The sequence below is a fragment of the Anser anser genome, assembly GCF_964211835.1.
Source record: "Anser anser genome assembly, chromosome: 3".
Taxonomy (NCBI): domain Eukaryota; kingdom Metazoa; phylum Chordata; class Aves; order Anseriformes; family Anatidae; genus Anser; species Anser anser.
The window spans coordinates 626,303-647,882 of record NC_139722.1 but is presented as its reverse complement, the minus strand read 5'-3'; the positions used below and the strand labels follow the sequence as shown (position 1 = coordinate 647,882).

At 47.0% G+C, this 21,580-nt stretch overlaps 1 protein-coding gene across 21 annotated transcripts in view; it reads left to right on the top strand.

The window, feature by feature from the left end:
* Nucleotides 1-21,580, top strand: part of DTNB (dystrobrevin beta) — a 201,932-nt gene that overhangs the window by 99,669 nt on the left and 80,683 nt on the right. For 13 of the 21 annotated variants that reach the window (XR_014581893.1, XR_014581894.1, XM_083829783.1 and 10 more), the window contains 2 exons: nucleotides 12,321-12,410; nucleotides 18,753-18,840. Coding sequence is in view for 15 of the 21 variants with exons in the window: in XM_083829783.1 (XP_083685909.1) it covers nucleotides 12,321-12,410; nucleotides 18,753-18,840 (178 nt within the window). In the remaining 6 variants the exon portion in view is untranslated. The other 8 variants (XR_014581891.1, XR_014581892.1, XM_083829779.1 and 5 more) reach the window with 4 other exon arrangements.

The window sequence follows — 21,580 nt, the reverse complement described above, 5'->3', positions numbered from 1 at the left end:
TAGGTCAATTCCCCTCTTCAATAGCCCACTACCTCCGCTGCTTTCTCAGCAGCCATCATCAGTCTGCAGGTTACACAGCATCTTTTACCTTGCAGATTTGGGTTAGAATTTAAATGCATTGCATTTTACTCTCGTTGATGTATGTAGCATGTGAAAAGATGGATGGATCATTCTCTGCCTTTTCCTAAAAAGGCTTGTGTGTGTGTCTGTTGTCCCTGTAAGCCCTATAAATGTGTAAGAGTGACAATCACCTCAGCTGCTTGGCTGCCTACAGCAGAGGCGTTTCCTCCTGAGCTAGTTGCAGAAGGCTCCCTGCACAGCTTATGTGGACAAATAAACTCTTCTGGAGTGTGACAGAGCAGCCCCGATGCGGACGTCGCCGTTAAGATGAGAGCACTCCAGCAGTGCCTGTTTCTTTCCTGTTGACTGTAAAGGGAGTGCACTCAGCTAGCTCATGCTCACAGCCTCCCGTAACGGGTGTTCGGGGAGGCAAAAGTTTCTCCTTTGGACTGAGAAGGGCCTTTAAAATATAAGTGCTTTTAAACAACCTAGCTTATTAAAGTCACTACCTTTGCTACCTATAATAATAACAAAATACTGTATCTGTTTTTTCTTATTTCTACAACTAAGGAGCTTGGAGACTATAGATGTCTACATTTGGATAGGAGAATCATGTTCTTGCAGTCTAAAAACAAAATTATTTGCAGCTTCAGAACTAAAGTGGAGAGGGATATGATGCCTATACAATATTCAGAACCAGTCCTCCTTCCTAAGAGATTGTATTTCCGCTAACTCCAGTTTGGATTTTTTTTTTTCAGTCTTCTGCTCCTAAGGCCCCTGATTATCTGCTCTTCGTAGTCCTTCGCCCTCTTTCTATCTTTATTTTTTGCTTGCCATTATTTACCTCTGCGGTCTCCAGTGCCATTGATTAGCTTCTTGAGTTCTGTCCTTCTGTGGGTTTGCAGACGGGTGCATGACTGAGCAGTTTCCAGATTTTTGATCAGACCTCCACAAACCTTCCTGCAATCAGCTCTGCATTGATATCTTTGTCACTGATGTTGTTTTTTGTTTGTTTGTTTAGTTCTGTAACCCAGAGTGATTTTTATTTGCTTGGCTAGCTTAATTTATCTTCTGACAGTTTCCAATGTACCTTTTTTCTCCTTTGTTCCCATGTCCATATATATCTCTCCAACATTTCCTTCTAGCAGTCCAGTCAGCAGTTCCACCTGAAAGTGACTGAAACTACTGTTATTGTCCGTTCTGCCATTTGTCTTTGACAGGTGTAGTACATTCATTTTCTTATTTTCTGCTTCTAGAGGTGTGTGACATGTAGAGATCCTAGCGCCGTTCTAGCCGTAGAGCCTAGGCCACAGGAAGCTGGCAGCCTGTGGGCAGCAGCGGGTGCTCTGCCACTCCTGTCCACGCTGCAGATTAGTGGTGGCATTGAACCCGAGGCACAACGGATGCCCCATCTCCTCCGAAGGGGCCGCGGGGGTGCAGGAGGGGCATTAGCAGGGGGTGGGACAGGCCACTAAGGGCCCCGGAGCCGCACCACTGGGTCTGGGGCTGTGTCTGGGGCAGGGGCCTGCGTGCTGGAACTCGGCCATGGCTCCTGACGGGGTTTTGACCTTGGCTAACAGTCTCTAGCTCAAACGATCCCTGGGTGCATTTTGAAAACTAGCACAAGCCAGAAATCATTCAAATCTTTTCCAGTTTCCAGACAGTGTGCATGCAGCCGCATTGCTTCGGAGGGAGTTCAGCAGCACAGGCAGACTGTGGTAGCTGGCACTACCTGGATTGCTGCTAGAGAGGTGGTTGTGCATGGTTTGCAACGTGCTTCATAACGCATCCCATCACACCTTATATATACCTATATAACACCAAAACAGACTTTCTAGAAAGGGATTAAAAATATCTCTTGGTAGAGACAAGGGATGTCCTAGCTCACACGTAGCCTTGCCCAAGGAAGATTTGGCAATACCCCACAACAACTCGCAAGAGAAAGGGACAGCAAAGAGAAAGGAATGATGAGGACAAGAGTCGGCATAATGAATTAGTCTAACAATTTCAAGCAAAAAGTCATGTGTTTCTGTACTTACTGTTTAAACTGATATCTAGATGCCTATAGGCATTTATTTTTAACCTGTGGTTTAAAATCCTTGGGGTGCAATTGTGAGCCTGTGGGATGTGGGTTTTGAGGAAGATGCATTAGGTGAGAGTGTGGGGAGCTTGATGGGGTGGAAGAAATGGTTGAAGGCATCAGCAAGGGAAATAGTCGGGAGATAGATTCACTACTCTTAAGTGAGTATAATTTAAAATTCCAGATAACAGGAAAGTGTGTGAATAAAATATAAAAGACATCTTTGTTTTGGTGCCTAGCTACGGAAGATGCTTCTCTCTTGCTGTTGGCATGCAGATGGTCTGGGGCTATTGCAGAACACAGAGGGTTTGCAGGTACCGCACTCTGCAGTCTCATCCTGGCAGCCAGCAAGTGCCTCGTGGTGCTGCTGTGTCGGAACAGGCACGGGGAGACAGGGCCTGCGGGCAAGATAGCTGTGTTTAATCCTGATGCTGCTTTAATGGTGTTTTCTAACCTACCTCTGCTGTGAAACGTTTGGTCTACCTTTAAACTGCTTCTCACTTCAGCTACTTTCATCTTCTCTGTAGCTTTTTCCTTTCTCAAGCAGTGCTCCTCCAGGTTATCTTGTGTGCTGCCTCTGGAGTAATATTTCTCTGTCCAGTTCTTCTTCCCTCCAGTTCACGATGGGTTTTCCAATAACGTTATTGCCGTCTAGCTGCTGTCACAGGGTTGTTGGGTCCAACAGAGTAGCACTGATACAAGCGCTGTGCAAGGAAGGGGAACGGGGAACAAAATGGCCCCATCAGCAGCACCCAGCAGGCAGAGCAGGTCCAAAGTATTGCACTCCAGCTAAGGATTTGGATTTGTTCTCTGTCACCTTTCTCATCATGTTCAAATCCTTCATTTCTCCCTCAGTTCTTTTTTTTACTCCATTTTGCCTACGCTTATTTTTTTCTAGACACAACAGACTGGCCGAGGCTGGGACCTCTGAGTGTGTCTGCTCCCATGCCTGCAGGGTGCCCAGCACCATGTCCAGTTGCACGTTGAAGCTCACTACAGATGGAGACTCTCCAGCCTCTCTAGGCAACCTGTGCCAGTGGTCTGCCACCCTCACATTACAAAAAGCGTTTCTTTTGTATTGACTGAGTTTTAAATTTTGAGCCTGGGGCCTCTGGGCCCGGCCCTGGGCACCGCCGAGCAGAGCCCGGCTCCGGCCTCTCCGCACCTCCCTGCGGGTCCTGACGGCCATGGGGGAGCTCCCCCGGAGCCTCCTCTGCTCCAGGCCGAGCAGCCCCAGCTCTCGCAGCCTCTCCTCACAGCACGGGGGCTCCGGGCCCGGCAGCACCCTGGGGGCCCCGGCCTGGGCTCTCCCCGCTGGGCCCAGGTCTCTCTGTGCTGGGGGACCCAGGACTGGTCCCAGCACTCCAGGTGCGGCCTCACCAGCGCCGAGCAGAGGGGCAGGATCCCCTCCCCTGCCCTGCTGGCAGCTCTGTGATACTGATGCTTTCATTTTTGTTCAAGTCTTTGGTTTTCACACTTGCCCGTGTTTGGTGATGTGTGGACACATGACAGACACACTTACCCTCCTCATTCAGAACTCTCTTCAGACTGACTGACCATTTAGACCGGTCTTGCTGAGTCCTGTCTTCCCTGGGCCTGTTAAGATTTTGATTTATTTTTTTTCCCCAAGTAACTTAGCAGCAGCATATATATTCAGACAGCTTTTATCACTGCTGTCTTTCTGAATCCACTTTGCTGGCTGTTCATTCCTCCCTTCCTGTATCTGCTTTAAATTCAAGTTTTACCAGATAATGCTTTTTTTAATCCCTGTATTCCTTGCCTTAATGATGAGCATCCAGCACGCGGCTGGTGTTGGACTGGTTCCCTGTTATGTTTCCCTGCATAAACTGTGATTTTCATCTTAGATATAGGTCCCATCATCTTTCCTGCATATGATAGCTGGAGGGTAGGGGTCTGAAGAAATTAAAAGGCTGTTTGCAGTTTTCAAGTAATGTGGTGGTTTCCCAGTGACTTTAAATCTTTAAGACAGATTACATCACAGTCTGAACAGCGTGCTGTAGGTCAGTCAGAAATATGGTTTTGATTCAGAAATTACTGTGCTAAATTTCATTTCTGTTTTATGCAGAGAGTGGTGGTAATTATCCTTTTTGACCTTAACATCTATTTAAATCAATCATGGGGGAAAATAACGTGACAGAAAACAAGAGATCCATCTAGATTATGTGCTGGCAGCTCTTCCTGAAACCTCTTTCCTCACTGAGTGGCCAGAGCAGCAGCGTGCAATTTTGTAAGGATTTGCAAAGTTGTGAGCCATGACATTAGAAACTTGCAGGGATTTCTTGCTGTAAATTTCAGGATTTTTAATAGATTGTCTATTTTACTTGGCTTTCCTGGTAGGTTTTCAGAAGAGAGATTAATTTAAGACACCAAAAGCACCATTTAAATACTTCATTAATTTATTGAGCTCCTTATAAAGCTGCAGAGCCAAGAGTTACTGCATAAAGCTTGACAAGCAGCACTTCAGACATCAGACTCTGCATGGCTTGGAGGAACGATTAGTCATAAAAAGGGTCACACGTTTTTCTAATAACCTGAGAGCGGAGGTTGTTCTCTGGCTCTCGTCTTCAGCCCGCCGGTGTTCCTCTCCTCTCCAGCTGTACAGGAGCCAGCCAGCCCTGCAAGCCCCGCGCTCCTCGAGGCGCAGGTACGTGCCGCAGCCCCAGCCACCGCAGGCACCCAGCCCAAACCTGTAACACCGCAGGTACAGCGGGACAGGAGGGATTGTCCTGCTGCTCAGAGCGGCTTTGTGCCCATTCCTCCGACCTCGTTCTTCCTTCCCACTTAATCTCGCTTCCCTTTCTCCCCCAGAAGGAGCACGTTAGCTTTATTTCTTGCTGCCTTTTGACTATTGCTTTGCATGGTGTCGTCTGTTTTTGTGTATGGTGGCTGTCGCTATATGGAAAGTGTGAGAAACATGCTGCAAGATTACATTTTCATGCTACATTAAAGAATTCAGTCACGGCTTGTGGCTAACTTGGGGATGAATAGGTGTTACTTTATCCTGAATACCATCTTCTGAAAACTAAAGGATTCTATGTATATAGCATAATTTTGAGTTTCTGCTTCCCGACTTGTATTCGTTTTTAAACAAAGTGGAACAAGACGAGCCCTTGGTGGTGTGTCTGACTGCTGTCCGGCCAAGTTAAGGCCAGGTGTAATGCTGGGGGATGTCTAAAAATTGTCTTGGAAGATGTAGATATGAATCAAAGGGTAGGATAAATATAAAGCTGTTTTGTAAAGGAGTTTTTTTGACAGAGAACTTTCCCAGACTTCAGGCTTTAAAGAAACTCTGAGAGGGACGCAGCCATGGCTGTGCTGGCGGCAGAGCTCCCCAAGTGCTCCTCTCCCCGAGCTGCTTGCTCCTGCGACAGCCAGCTGTGCCTGTGGTTGTACCAGCACCGCTGGCCGCGACGTTCCCTGTGCAGTCCAGGAGCTGATCCAGGATTGTTTTGTTCATCAAAAAAAGGGGGAAAGGAGGGAGGGTGGCATGGTGGTGTCAAGAGGCGGCATTGCTGCTTCTCTGTGCTTGGGCTGCGTAAGTATATAAGTATTTTTGCTGAAATACGTGTCTGAATGTAGAAGGAATACCTTCAGGTTCCTGAATATGTTATAAAACAATCATTCCGTACTCACGTAGACAGGGGATAAAAATAGTTGACACGTCTATGTTGAGAACAAATCGTGTCAAAGAATGGAAATCGGATGGTACTGGGTGGGTGGGTGGCCTCAGGAAGGAGGGGGAAGCATTAATTTAAAATGCATTGACTCATAAAGCTTTTGACACTCTCCCATATGGTATTTTCATAAATAAACTAGTTAAATGTGGACTGGTTGAAACTACTGTTAAGTGGGTGCAACAGCAGTTGAAAAATCACAGTCGGAGAAAGAAAATATCAATATTTTCCTACCAAAGAGGGAGCACGTGTCAGGTAGGATCCCACAGGGGTCTGTGCCGAGTTCAGCCTTACTCAGTTTATTTCTTGACAGCTTGCATGATGAAATAGGGAACACGTGTACATAAATTCTGTACCAACGCTATGGAAATTCTTCAGAGGGCAAGCTTCTAATTCAGAACGGTCCTGTAAATCAATAAGATGAAATGAGTAAAGACAGCTTCAAGCGACAGAAAATAAAATAAAAAGCATGAATAAGAAGCAGAGAATGGCAGACTAGACAGGCCCATTGTTGAACAGTATCTGGGGAATTATAATGGATTAGAAGCTGAATGCAAATGAACAAAATTACCGCAAAAAGAGCAAATAGCGTGACTGGGGGTTGCTGTAAAAGGAGAGCCATACCTAGCACACCTGAGGCAATTACTCGGTTGGCTCTTGGGTAGCAGGGACTTGTCACCCGATGTGCTTTAGGACAGCGTATGCCAAGGAGGCTGCAGACACACTGCAAGTCCCGAAGCGATGATGTGACCTTTGGGGGTGGCTGGAGAAGCGTCTGCTGGGGCAGGGCGCCGGGGGCAGCCCTGGGGGGCGAGGGGCCGGTGGGAGGGCTGTGTCCGCATGGCGAGGGCAGGGGCACCGGGTTCGGTTCTCTGCAGTGGAGATTCCAGGTCAGAGGTGGAAGCTGCAGGTCCAGAGATTCGTTAAGTTCTGCTGATATGGTTCGACCAGGTTATGAGGGACAGCAGCACCCTTTAGGAAGAGTTTAGGCAGGAATCTGCTATGTCATCCCTTTGATATCCCCTTTGAGGAGAGGAGTGGACTGGACACCTCCAGGTGTCCTTCCCATTTGACAGATCTAGTAAATTAATTGCCAAGCTGCAGAGCCATTCTGATTTTCTTCAGTGTAGGCAGTGCCTCGGTGTTTTGTGTGGAACAGCTTCACCAGGACACCAAACATCCACCTTGTGTTCATTAGCAAGGGAATCCCAGGATCCCGGAGCAGTTTGGGCTGGCACGTCCCCCCCAGTGCCACCCCCTGCCATGGGCACGACCCCTGCCCCCGGCTCCATGCAGCCTGGCCTTGTAGGGCTGGAGACCTCAGGACATAGGAGATGTGATTCCAGGTCCCTGCTGGCAGAAGAGAAACTTCAAACGGTGGCTGCCGTGGTGTGGGCGAGTCGTAGGCCCTGCCCCCGGGAAGGGCAGGGATGCAGTACCGTTCTGGGCACTGCTATTGCCAGTTCTCTGGTTATCTCGTTGTTTCCGTAGCTTTTACTGTTCACGCATGGTAGTAAAACATGCAAATGTCAGAATAAACAGCGTTAATTTCCTAAGGTTTTGTTACTCTCATTTTGCTTAAAGTTACTCAGCAAATCCTGTTCGGATTCATGATTGGCTTGGGCTACTCCAAAGCTGCCCGTTGGCATCTGATGCATTGAAAACAAAGACGAGAGAAGCAAGGAGCAGAACTGCGTTTGGCAAGGCCAGAGACCTTGACAAGACCTAATCCCCCGAATTTGCCACAACCCTAATCAGCAGCTGTGGGAGCGTCCCTGGGGTGTCCTGGCAGCTGGTGACCAGGAGCTGCACCGTGGTGGTGCCATGCTGTGGGGCCTGGCCGGGCGGCCTGCAGAGAGAGCCAGAGGTGGCGGGGTGGGACAGAGCCATGCTGGGATGAGCAGAGCCACGATGCTGCTTTTTGTCAACCAAAGCAACGAAATGCCTTGGGTCGTGCGCTTGTAGCACAGCACTAGTTCATCAGGGTACCTAGCGCCTTCCAAGGGACTTGGTGGCCTTGGTAGTGCTAGGCTGATGGCTGGGCTTGATGAGCTTAAGGGTCTTTTCCAACCTAAATGATTCTCTGATTCTATGATTCTGTGACTTAAACGTCAGAACACCAGAAATGTAGAGGCTGAGGATTATGTACACTTAATCCCACTTGGGTGGGATGGAGGAGCCAAGGGGCATACCAAATAACTGTGCACCTCTGCTGAGGCCAGCATGACAGCATATATGCCTATATCCTAAAAACGGATATGTCCGTGGTGTCCTGTCAGTAGCTCTGACACTTACTACTTCCACTTTTTGCTCTCTGCACCGCTGCCCAGCTGTAAATCACCGTGCTGCGGCTGCTTTGAATGAGCACTAATTACTTTTTACAGACTTTCCAGAGGTGATATACTGATGAAGTTTGCAAAGAATTAAGCTTGCCTGTAGTTATCGCAGCCTTTCCCAGAGGATCTGAATGCAGTAAAAGGCAAGCCCTTTGGAAAAAAGAGCTGAAGATGCGTGTCAGCGTAACCTAAATTCTGCTTTCCTCAAATAATCGGCCAGCATTTCCATGATGTCTCTGCCCTAGGGGACGAGTGCAGGCTGCCCTCTGCAAATAGGGCAGCACATTCAGCCGCTGGGGTGCTAGGACAGCGGATACAGGCGTAATGCTTTCTGTTGAACCACAGGTCTGTTCATGAGTTTTGCAGAGCAGGATTACCTGCACTACATTTATATTTTAATACTTTTGCTCTATGAAAGCAACATGCATACCTAGAAAATTTTTAGGATACCTGGTGCAACTCACAGGGTGCTGCTAAGCCCTGTGCTTTCTCCTGCCCACTGCACTTAGCTGTTCATAGAGCCATAGAATGGTTGGGGCTGGCAGGGCCCTCAGAGCCGCCCCGGTATGACCCCTGCCCCCAGCCCAGGCTGCCCCCAGCCCCATCCAGCCTGGCCTTGGGCACTGCCAGGGATGGGGCACCCACAGCTCCTCGGGGCAGCCTGCGCCAGGGCCTCGCCGCCCTCAGAGGGAAGGATTTCCTCCTAACTTCTAATCTAAATCTTCCTGCTTTTAATTTAAAACCGTTTCCCCTTGTTCAGTCACTATCTGCCTGTGTAAAAAGTCACAGAATCACAGAATGGTTTGGGTTGGAAGGGACCTCAAAGCCCCCCCAGTTCCAACCCCCCGCCACGGGCAGGGATGCCAGCCCCCAGATCAGGTTGCTCAGGGCCTCGTCCAACCTGGCCTTGAACACCTCCAGGGATGGGGCACCCAGAGCTTCTCTGGGCAGCCTGTGCCAGTGCCTCACCGCCCTCGGAGTGAAGACTTTCCTCCTAACATCTAATCCAAATCTCCCCTCTTGTAGTTTAAAACCATTCCCCCTTGTCCTATCATCTCACTGAGCAAAAAAGTTTCTCTCTGTCTTTTTTATAAGCCCCCTTCAAGTATTGAAAAAGCCACAATGAGGTCACTCTGACTTCCCATGCAGTTGCTCTGTCACAGAAGGCCACCAGATCGGTCAGGCACGATTTGCCCTCGGTGAAGCCGTGGTGGCTGCCCCACATCACCTCCTGGTCTTGCATGTGCATTAACATTGCTTCCAGGAGGATCTGTTCCATGATCTTCCCAGGCACAGAGGTGAGGCTCACCGGTCTCTAGTTCCCCAGGTCTTCCTTTCAACCCTTTTTTAAAAGTGGGAGCGATATTTCCTTTTTTCCAGTCACCAGGGACTCCACCTGACTGCCAGGACTTTTCAAATGGGCTAGAGAGAGGCTCGGCAACTCCATCAGCCAGTTCCCTGGGGACCCTGGGAGGCACGGCATCGGGCCCCACAGACTTGTACTCGTTCAGCTTCATCAGGTGGTCTCCAACCTGCTCTTCGCTTACAGCGGGAGGGACTCGGCTCCCCCAGCCCTCATCTTCGGGTTCAGGGAAACAGAGACGTGTGAGGCCTGACTGGCGGTGAAGGCTGAGGCAAAGAAGTTGTTGAGTACCTCAGCCTTCTCCATGTCTCTCGTTACCAGTTCTCTCCTCTGCCATTTATCAGCAGGGGGTACGCTCTCCTTGGCCTCTCTTTGCTGGCCGATGTACCTAGAGAATCCCTTCTTGTTGTTTTTTGCATCCCTTGCCAAGCTCATTCCACCTGTGCCTTGACTTTCCTGCTCCCACCCCTGCACGCCCGAACATCCCTGTGCTCATCCCGGGCCATAGGGGCACAGCCTGCGAACACAGCGGTGAGTTCTCCCCAGGTGCCCCTACTCCCCTGGTGTCGCATTCGTCAGGGCAGGGGGCTTCCTCCCTGGGGATCCTCTTCCTCCAGATCTTCTCTAATTAAAACTCTGGTTTGAGCTGTGTCTTTACTCCTGGGGCGCAGTCTGTCTCTTTTCCTTCTCCATCGTTCCATGCAGCTGCACTTGATAAGGTGAAGCAGCCAGCGTGCGTGTGTGTGGTTCCTGGTATGATATTGCCGTCCTGGGAGGAGGCAGAGAGAAGGCTGCCAGCATGTACCTTGGTTTGGCACTCCGTGATTTTCTGACGTTTGGAGGCTGCTGGGCAATGTTCTGGAGGGGGATGGAGAACCACCAGCAAGCTTCCTTGTGTTCAGAAATGTGAATGAAAAGTCAGATAAGTGCTAAGAACAGTGCTCAGACTCATGTTAATTTAACTCTTTTTTTTTTTTCCTTTCAAAACCAGGAATGCTAATCATCATTATAATAGCCATCATCAAACCATAGCCGTTTTGAACTTACAGCGTGGTCATTTCTGCTGGGCTTTTCCTTTTCACAAGAGCGTGTGCGAGATGAGTTGTAATGAAGAAGGTCTCAGAATCTTAATTCTCGTGGTTGCAGCTATGTGCCAGCTAGAATGCTTATCTAAAATAAAGCTTTTCAGTACTTGCCAGTAGTCAGCCTTCACAGAGTGTAGATTGCTTAAAATTCTTCTGTGCAGTGGTTAACGTTAAGTCTCTTTCCTATTACAAACCCATTATTACAAAGGTTGCTCCTTGCCCAGAGGGTAATTCTGCTTTGCCTCCTTTTCATAAGGTCTTACTCTGCTTCTGGCAGACTTCTCTGACATGTTGCTGCACATAACAGGGAAGAAAAGAGTTTGCGTGTCTGAAAAATGTGATTTCTGCTTTCATAGTATCTGCATATTGATGCTGAAAGCAATAAAGGCCGTATTTGTAAAAGCTTCTGAAACAAATAGTTCCTGGACACGTGTGGAGGAGGAATTAACTGCAGTTTGTAAGTTGAAAGAGCAGCTCGAATACCTGACATAGACATGAAAAATGGAATTTCTCGTATTTCAGAAAGAAATGGGTATTATGTTAAAATAATGGCACATCCACAAATGACTTTTAGGTAACAACCCGATCTTGTATCTGCACAGGACTGTTCACCTCCTGCTACAGAGCGGTGCTTTCTGTTCGCATGTGGCATTTCACGTGGCAGGACATCGTACTGGGGTCTGTAGGCAAAACTTGACGTGGATGTGGAAGAGATCTAGCACAGCAGAATTGGTGTATCACTCTTTGGGTTTGTGAATAAATTGTTGCTGCCTTTATGTGCAATGCCTGGGATTTAAAAAAAGTCATTTTGTTGTGTCCTGCCAGGGTTATTGAGATGCTGCTCTTACAAGCGTGGTAGAAACCAGCAAGTATTAACTGGACCATACAGACAGAGAATTATTTATGTGGGGTTACGTCTGACAAATATTTCTTGCACTCAGTTTCTATTCATAAAAATATTCAAAAGTGAAACAGCTTTATTTTTATAAGTGCTCAAGCCAAACAAACAGCAATGCTATGTCATTTAAGGAATCCCTGCTAGACGGTAGTTCTGTTGATACAAACCACTAATTATTTTGTTTGGTATCACTTTCCTCGTATTGTTGTTTGGTGGCCTGTTTCATGAGAGAAGAGAAGAAACTGGGTGCCTCCAGTTCTAATTTTAGACATAGTAATAAAGCTGCAACCCCCGTGGTTTGGCCTATATTCGGAGCTGTCTGACAGCAGAAGGGCAGTGGTAAGTTCTGCTCGGATGGGAGGCGGCAGGAGGTCACCCCAGCCTCAGTGGCCTTGGCTGTGCTTAGCAATCTGTTCCAGAAGTGGCTCGCTGAAGACCACGGGTGCTGGTAGAAATGTCACTGCTGCCATCAGGGACTGCCCCGTGCCTTGGGTCGGACGGGTACGGGTGGTGCAGCTTTCCCGAACCTGCAGCAGGCTCAGGGAAGTTCCACATGTATTCGTTGCACATTTAGGTACCCAAATGTTCTCCTAATCTGTGTTTTAACCTTTAGCTTCAGGAGCTGTTTTGTTTGTGTGACTTGCTGAAACATATTTACACTTTTAATTACTCATCTATTTGTTTTAATTTTTAACCGTTTGTTTCGTTAACATTCATTAGTTATTTGCTTTGTATTTACGTATGTATGTTTAATTTTTTGTATTTATGTTCTGTTTGCTCTCTTTTGCCTTCATCACTACTAGGTTACAGTGCAACCCGGATGCTGCCAGCCGCTTAGCTGATGAGCATGCACTGATTGCAACCTACGTGAACCGGCTGCAGAGCGGTGCACGGTCAGTGTTAGGAGAGCGCTCCTGGAGCAGGGGGGGTGCGATAATGCTGTTTGCTCTGGGAGTCACGTTCCAGTCAAAGGTGTTTGGGCTCGGCCAGCAAACAGAGGGAAATACACTCAGTGTTCCCTGAAATCTTCTGGAACTACCCAAGTACATGTGCACGCGCGCACAAGCATGCAGAGGGGAAGACAGCAGCTGGGAAGCGGTCGCTGTGCCCAGTCCCACCCCGCTGCATTCGCTGTGCTAAGAGCCCCGTACACAAACTGGTTAACATCGTCCCAGGCGGGTAAGGTAAATGTTCTTTCCTGACCGTTCTGGAATCTCGTTTTTCACGTAGGAAACTATCTAATTTCCACCTTAAGTTTTTTCACGGCCAGCTCAAAACCCTTAGTTTTTGTGCCGACGTTATTCTGCAGCTCGCGCTGTTCTTCCTCCTCCTCGTTGGTTATACCTCTCCGCCTCAGATGCACTCATAGGCACGTGTCCCACCCCGTCACTGGCTTTGCTCACCTGAGCTGACCAGGCAAGCTCTTTCAGTCCCATCAGTGTGGCCTGCATAACATGGCAGTCTCTTTCTGTGCCTTTCCAAAGAACGCTAATGCTTTGAAAAATTCATTTCTTTTCTCTCAGCTTTAGTATTTGTGCACATTTGTATTTCATATCTGTGTCTGTGTAGAGAACTTTTACCCTAAAGCCCCAAAATGTAGCTCTCCCGTTTCATCACAGGACATAGCCAGGGGCTTTTCCGTATTCCACTTCTGGACCTAATTAAATTATACCTTTACAGAGCCAGAGTTGTGCTGGAGGGGAAAAGGAGGTTTAGTGATCTGGGGGCTATATGTAAGGGCCTTGCTTTATCCACGTTGGCATCCTCTGGATAACGTTTTTAGAGTCGTATTTCATCACTCCGTCATGTAGAAATTTGTATTCTACTGCCGTTTTGATGAAGTGCTTTCTGGCTTTCAAGAGAGAAAGTCAGTTTTTTTTCTTGACAGTGAGTCACTGCTGTCTGCTGTCACCAGCTATGTACTGAAAGTCCATAATATTGTTCACAAGACAACAAACCCAAGGAATTTCGGACTCTCACCTTCAGCCAATTACTGTAACCATCAGATCTGGAGATACAAAGAAGTTACTGCATCGTGCAGAGTGTAGGACAGAGTGAAACACTGGATGTGGCCATGTTGCAACCAGCTGGAGTAGAGGCTTTCAGTCATTTAGGTCTTTGAATTAAAAAAATTCGCTTGTTACCGGAGTAACAGTATACTCCTTGAAGGAGCCAAACATAAAGAAAATAGTTTTAATCCTGCTCTCTTTGTGGATGGGAGTGTCTTCCAAGTCAGTACGAGGAAATGCCTCTCCACATTCCCGATGAAATCTGTACTCCCTTGTCACTGCTTTTGATCTTTTTTTGATTTTTTTTTTTAGAGGTTGTGGGGAGGCAAAAAAATCTCATAAGAAAGACTATCTTTCTGCTTTCGGCAGGCTGTATGGAGATTCTCAGTGCACCCCAGCCAGCCATTGCAGACCGTGCCCGTTTCTGACCGGGGGGACACCAGTAGGTGCCACGTCAGGCAGCGCTTGCTGTGCAGCCATCAGTGGCCTCCTCTCCTGTGCTCTCCTGTTTGCAGCCGCTCTGGGCTGCTGCTGGAGGCAGGCTGCTGGGCTGCTCTTCTGGCCCCGCTGCTCTTCTTACATTCATCACGGGCCTTCTCCTGCCAGGTCTTTGGGACCAGAAGAGACCACCAGAGCACCTCCTCGGATGTTTCACACCAGTTACTGCGGTGCAGAGCCTAACACCTTGTCTGTCCACAGATGTGGCTTTCAGAGAGCCCTGTGATGGAGAAGCTGCTCATCACACTGAAAATCTGTCCCAGTGACTAATTATGCTTAAAAAAGAGCCCTGCTGCAAATTTGTACTTATTTTTCTTCCACTTCCAGTCACTGATGTTGTGTACACTTACATTTGCTCTTTATCGTCGAGTATCTTTTCACGTCCTTCAGCCAGCCTTTGAGAGCCTTTAATCCATGGCCAGCTCCATCCCTGAGATTTTTCATTGTATTAAGAATTATTTAATTCACTGATGTCCTCCAACCAAAAAGTCCATCAAAGCTACATAAGGCTTATAGCAAACAGAGCTCAGTGGACTTCATTTATTTTACAATAATATATTTTTATTTTTTTCCAGCGACTGTATTATTATGGTAGCTAAGTGCTTTCCAAAGAATTAACAGAAAACCCCACCCTAAAGGATGTGCCACAGGCAAAGACAGCTGCAGAGTGCAGCGAGTTGTGCAGCACACAGTTAGAAAGCTTACAAAGCTGATGAGCTTTATGTTATTACTTGAACAGTTGCTTGTTACATATTTCTTAATCTGGGCATTCATAACGTACATTCCCCTTCATTCGGCACGCCTGCCCCTTTCCGTGATCTGCGTGGAGCCTCTATGCCAGCTCTGCTTTTCACCTGAAAAACATTAAGTGGCCCTACTGGAAGTGTCATTATTTTTATGTATTCTGTATTCTGCGTTTCCTGCAGAATAGCTGGCCACCACGTTTCTGTGTTTTACTTTTGGTCAGTTGCTATAGACGGACAGATGGCTAGTTAGATGCGTGGCTGCTTTGATTTGGTTTCCTTTAAAATCCCGACTCTCTGAAACCACAGTTGCCTGCAGCACCACTGACTTTAAAGCAGAGTGAAAAGAGAAAATCGCTTTCCTTGAAGAAATTCTATCCCCAGGATGCTTACTCTTGGGTCGCCACTAGAATCGCAGAATCACCTTGGCTGGAAGAGACCTTCAGGGCCACCACGTCCAACCATCAGCCTTACCTACGAAGTCCCATCACAGAGCCACGTCCACACATCTCTTAAATGCCTCCAGGGATGGGGACTCCACCGGTGCTCCGGGCAGCCCGTTCCAACACCTCACCACCCTCTCCATGAAGAAATTCTGCCTAATATTCCATCTAAACCTCCCCTAGCACAATTTGAGACTGTTTCCTCGCATCGTTTCCTGGCACCTGGGACATTTGGACCTTCGACTCAGTGCTGGAAGAATAAACCAAGCCTTCTGCTTGCCGCCCTCTGCCCCTTCTCTGCATCGTGAACTCCGAAGCAGTTTTGCAAGGAGCCGAAGATCTCAAAGCTCCCACCGTGTCTGACCATCTCCTGCACCCTTCACCAGTCCCCCAGCCCTGGCCAGTAGTTGGGCTGTCCGAGCTTGTTTCTGTGTTAGTGTTTGACAGCAGGGCACTGCCATCTCGGCTTTCCCTTTGCAGACTACATCTGCCCCCTGAGTGGATGTTTGTTTTTTTTCCCCTGGGTATGGCTTCACGTGAGCTTTAAGCCCACAGAAGTGCAGGCTTCTGAGTGGCCCCTGCCCCTGCCCCGGTCCTCCTGCCGGTGCCCCCGCTCTCACCTTCGGGTTAACTCCAGCATTTACGCATCGACCTGCCCAGCTGGAGCAGGGGACGACCCTGGCAGAAAAGAGCTGCTTTGTCCTGCCAAGCCCCCTTTGCTCTCCCTGTTGCCCCAGGGGTTCCCCCTGTGGCCCCGGTTGCTCCGCGTCCACCCGCGGTTGTTCCGAGGCTGGAGCTCGCCAGAAGCGCGCTGCCCCAGCCCCTCCGGCCCTTTCACAGGGTGGCAGGTACTGCCTGGCTCAAAGGGGGAAGCGGGAGACCTCACGGTTTGACTAATCAGTGCTCTGTAAGTAGCACAAAGTTATCAAAATAGACCAGACAGTATTTTTAGGACAGGGAAATCTATGGCATTACCTTTCCAAAAGTCTGCCGCCTGGCAAATCTCCAAACTCCTTCGTGTGCCCTCCTCCCTTCTGAGCTCTGGGCTGCAGCCAGGGTTATCCTCCCTGTTTTCTCCCTTTCCTGTCCCCCTGAGAACTACAAGGAAGTGAGTTTTCCTTCACAGAGCAATGTAAAGAATCCCAAAATGTTTTTCAGGTTGTTTTTAATGCCTTGTTAGTCCTACAGCGAGGTGCGTTGCAGGGGTGCCTTGCGCATCCCACTTTAAATCTGTGTTGTGTGTCAGTGAGCACACAGGAGGTTCAGGAGGTCTTCCTGAACTCCACTTCCTCTCTGGACAGAAAATATTTCTAAAAGCAAAAGATATATATATATATATGTACACGTATAACTACAGCATTTCCTTGAGAAGGTAAGAAATTGTCAGTAACTACTGTCTAATATTGTCACTCAGGTAAGAGGAGGCAGTAGGTCCAGGAACTGAGAGAGGTATTAGGAGATAGCAGCTTATGGGAGGGTGAATGGGATGGGATGGTTTGTATTCCTGTAACAGCAGGAAAACTTGAGCAGACTAAATTACAGAGGTGATCTGACCAAAACCAGTATCAAATGCAGCAAGTGGGATGGGAAAAATAGTTCGCCTTCAAAAAACAAAAATAAAAAATTAGCATGAGGTGAGATCACCAAGCCTGGTGTAAAGACTCCATTTTTTGTTCTTTTACTTCTCTTTTCCCACTGTTTTATCTCACCTTTCACCAGTTCCTTCCTTTGCACTATTTGGTGCTTGCTGAGAGCCGAGTGCCTTCACACTAATCCCCAGCAGGCCAAACACGGAGGCGTAGTGCTGTAATTTATAATAATCTGGACCCCATCTGTGTAAATTGTAGTAGTACATCTGTCAAATTCAGTGCGTTGTTTCTGTGCCATCTCAAACACAGACTGACTTTGAGTCTCAAAAGAGCTCAATTTGTTAAATTTGGCTTTACAAAGGTATATCTGTGTTTTTATATAAACATAATTTATACAACATAGGTTTGGTTCTTTGAATAATGTCAGCATAAATCTGTGAAATTAGGCTTAAAGAAATGTAAATTATCTTGTAAAGTGGTAATGGGGACTGAAAGTAGCTTTTATTGTGTGTTAGATATGTATCTCTTTTTCTCCGCTGTTTTTTTGCGGTGTGATTCTGATCCTGAATTTCATTGCAAATGCGTACAGGTACAGCACCGTGTAATTTAAGGCTGCCAACAAGGTATTTATGAATCCCACATGAAACATCAAGGATAGCATTCGGAAGGCTGTGATCATGAAACACGTTGCTCATTTCCACGTTAATGTTGATTTTCAGCTAATGATGTTTTGGTTTATATAACTAATTCACTGGCTCCCTATTAAAGGGAGACTGTGATGGAAATCTTTTGTGCAACAAAAAAAAAAAAGACAACAAGCAACTATCAAATAGTTCAGTCTGATGTTGTCTTAGGAAGCTGCTTTTCCTGTGGCTCTCCACTGGTGTTTTGTGGTGGCAAAGCCACTATGCCACAAAACTGCATTGCTAGTGGATCTTAACGCGGGCTGATTTCAGTTACTGCAGCTTGAAAGTTACCGTTTGTTCCGTGTGTGTATAGTTAAAAGGCAGTTATTTGTGAGTGCTAGCGACTAGGTCAGTGCTCCCGGCACTAACTGGAGTCCCAGTCTGATCACAGCCCGCACACGCAGACGGGATGATGCTCACGTTAGCTGTGAGGAAGGTCTGGGTGCTGCTGTCCACCTCCTGATCTCGGGGACCGGGCACCTCTTGTCTCGACCCCACTTGTCCTTTTTCAGTATTCGTGTCTGTTTCGTCTGTCACTTGATGGTGCTGTCACGGTTGCTGATGATTAGGGGAAATATTTTTAGCATCCCTTTCAGCACCATTTCCAAGACAGCTACAGGCTGTCTGCGCGGGGCGATGCAGGGCAGCTGCGGTTGTTTCATCCTCTGCTAGCTGAGGTGTGAAGGACCCAGTCTCAAATCACCGTGTTCTGCATGGTTGGGTTTTGTCAGGCTGACTTCCAAAGTGACGGTTGCGTTTTAGTTCATGTTGTTCAGTGACAGAGGATGTTCTGCTTGGGCCGGGCTGCATCCCTCCATTCCTCCTCCTGGTGACTGTTCTGCTTTGGCACTTGTCACCCCAGATCCCCCGAGGATGAAGCTTTGCTCCTTCATCATTCATATAGGCACCCTTTTCACCCAGAGTAAGCCAAAAGGGTTTTCAGAGGGCCTCCTCAGAGACAAACTGATTTTTTCCTAATTATATGTATTTATGAGTTGTTGAAAACTAATTATATTAGTTTATTAATTATTAAAGATTAATTATTTTAGCCATTTAAAAGTAGAGTGTATGCGTCCTGGAGGAAATGCTGCGAGATGTAAGGTCTCGAGAGCAGCCCCCACTTTGGAAGGGGAATGAAAAAGGGAATGAGCCGGGTTACTTCCAGTACGACTCCTGTTTCGGGTAGCTGTGTCCCTGCAACACCAATGCCCCATTCCCCTGTTGCCCTGGCACGGGTGCTGACGGCTGTTGTGGCTTCTCCCCGCAGCGCCCTGGACAGCCCCGGCAGGCTGGATGAGGAGCACCGGCTGATTGCCAGATACGCCGCCCGGCTGGCTGCAGAGGCTGGGAATGCAGTAAGTAAATGAACCGGCTCCAGGTTTTATTATTCATCTATTTTTACTGCGTATGGAACGCGTGGAAGGTGTTTTTCAGAGTTTAATTAGTAGCTTAAAGTTAGTAGGCTCCCTGAAATTGTCATCTTTTCTTCATGCACCTGATGCCAAGAGCAGCACGCCTGCCTCGTTCTCTTCGCCTAGCCTAGCACAAAACTGCTTTCTCAAACGGCTGGGGAAGAGGAAATGACAGTACAAATGATGAGAAACGAGGTCAGGGGAGACGAGAGAATAAGCAGATCAGTCCTACTTAGTCTAGAGAAGAGATGAGTAAGTAGATACCCGAGGAAAACAAATCATGGAACAAATGTGATGGAATATATTTATTCCAGAGAGAAAGAGCCTGAAAGGCAGAAAGAGAGAGAGGTATTTTTATGGTTGCAGTCACTTACTATAGAAAAAATTAGAACAAACACCCAACCAGCTTTAAATTGGTAAAAATAAATACTGCTTTAACAGAAACTTGCCACAGAGCATCATGGCAATTAAGAGTTTACGGAAATTCAGTAGAATAGTTGCAGTCTAAATGGCAGGGCAATCTGTCTTTGTGTTGCTTTATGCTCACAAAAGCAGAGCAGTGATGACAGGGTTGTTCCTCCATGTGTACGGAGCAGCAGTGGAGATCCCTCAAATTACAGCTGCCCTTTTCATTGCCACAGCGTGTGCTGCGTAACACGTATTGCAACACCTGGCTGCTCTGCCTGCCTGCTGGAGGCGCGTGTCGTTAGCCCTGCTAGAACAGCTATGAGCAAAATGCAGCCAAGGCTCCCTCGCTGCTGCTCTAGGCAGTCGCTGTGGCAAAACATGCTGTTATCCGGATAGCATATCACATACAGGCTTCGCCTTCAACAGCCTCTGGCAGCAGGAATGACCTCGCTTAACTGCCTTACCGCTGTGGCAGGATTTATGTTTCCTGCCACCCATTAGTGTCACAAGAGGAGTATTTTAACATCAGCGTCTTCATTCATCTTTTCATTACATCTTGCTGTATAAATACTTTCAAGTCCTTTCCAGCAAGGTCAGCTCATGCCGTCTTGTAATTTTCTTCGGCGTGTGATCAGCCAGTGATCTGACTTCGTGGTACAGATGGGAACAGATATTTCTCTTTAATTAAAAAAGAATTGCACTTTTAGAATGTTTTTAGCTATCAATTCACAGTATCTCAATCCAATAGTATATTTGCATTTCTGAAGTCATTCATTTCACTAAAACTATGTTCATGTTGAATATTAAAGCAAGACAGTGTAAATTTTCTGTTTTAGATGAAAAAAGAGGATTTTACGTAGTCTTCACGTAAAACTATTGAGATAGTAAGTGCTGAATCAGTTTCAATCTGGCAGATGGTGGAAGAATTCTTACTCATGACTTGACTTTTTCCAGTAACAGAAACTAATGTGTCATAATATGGGTTCTGAAAGATCCTAATCATTTAAAAAGCTGTAAATCACCTCAAATTGTTTGTGTGTACTTAGTAGTACTGAAAGAGGTCAAAAATGAAGCAACTTCTTTGGATGTAAAGGAAGCAGCATTTAGAGTTTATTAAGACTTTCAAACACCTTTGATAAACCACTGCTTTCTTTTCATCTAAGTAAGTTACCCTGTAGGGAGGCATCAGGGACAGAAATGTAGTAGAGAAAGAAGGACCTGAGAGTAACAGTAGTGTGCTTCCGTCGTGTCCAAAGCTCAATAGCACAGAACCTAAGGTTATTTACTAGATCCAGTGTTAATTCACAGTCAAAAAATAGCAGCCAAAATAGACATACTTTTCATATTCTGAAGGAATCAGAGTTTTAGGCACTCTTCCAAATGCATGGCATCTTCATGGCAGCTTCTAATTATTACTTGCCAACAGGAGATCACCCTTCCTTAGCCAGCCCTGGTGTGACTGGTGTCCAAGCTGGCCATCGCAGCTCAGGGAGGAACAACCTGCAGTCCTGGGACTGCATGCCACAGCTGCAGGGCTCGCTTGGGAGGGTTCATTGCTTGTGCGATGTGGAATATCGGGGATTTGCCAGCCACACACCTTTTTTTTAATTATTCTTATAATGTCAAACAAAGAGAGGAGCAATTCAGAGGCTGGGAAATTCAAAAGCAAAAAAAATAGGGAATCATTTTTTCTGCCCATATGGAATTGAAATCTGGAAGACCAAATGACATCCCCTATATAACAGCCAGAGACCCAGTAAAAGAAAGATAATCATTGGGTATATGGCAGCCAGCTTTACAGGAACGATACAGCAGGACATGCAGGCAAGGGAATGATATTGTACATAAAGGAAATACACAGTGTAACAATATAAAAGTATCACAGAAAAAGAGGAGAACTGCAGAATCCTTGTCAGTTGAAATTCCAAATTTTTAATAATAGAGAAGAAATACCGCCCCCCTGATTAGATGATGGTAGTGATCAAGAAATGTTAAGTGAGAAAAGACAAGCTGCAAAATTTGGGACAGGTAAGTAGCAGTGGGAGATTTCAGCTACCCACATAGAGACTAAGTCAATACCTTTTCAGAGGGGGATGCAGAAACTCATTTGAGTGCAATAAGGGATGTTTCCTTGAACACTAGTTTTACAGTCCACAAAAAGAATCCCTCCTGAATTTAGTTCTACATGGTGCACCAGTGTGAGTTCACGTGGGGTTAGCTGTGTTGGCTGATCTGTACTAGTAACCATCACACACTTAGATTTAACAGCAGGAGG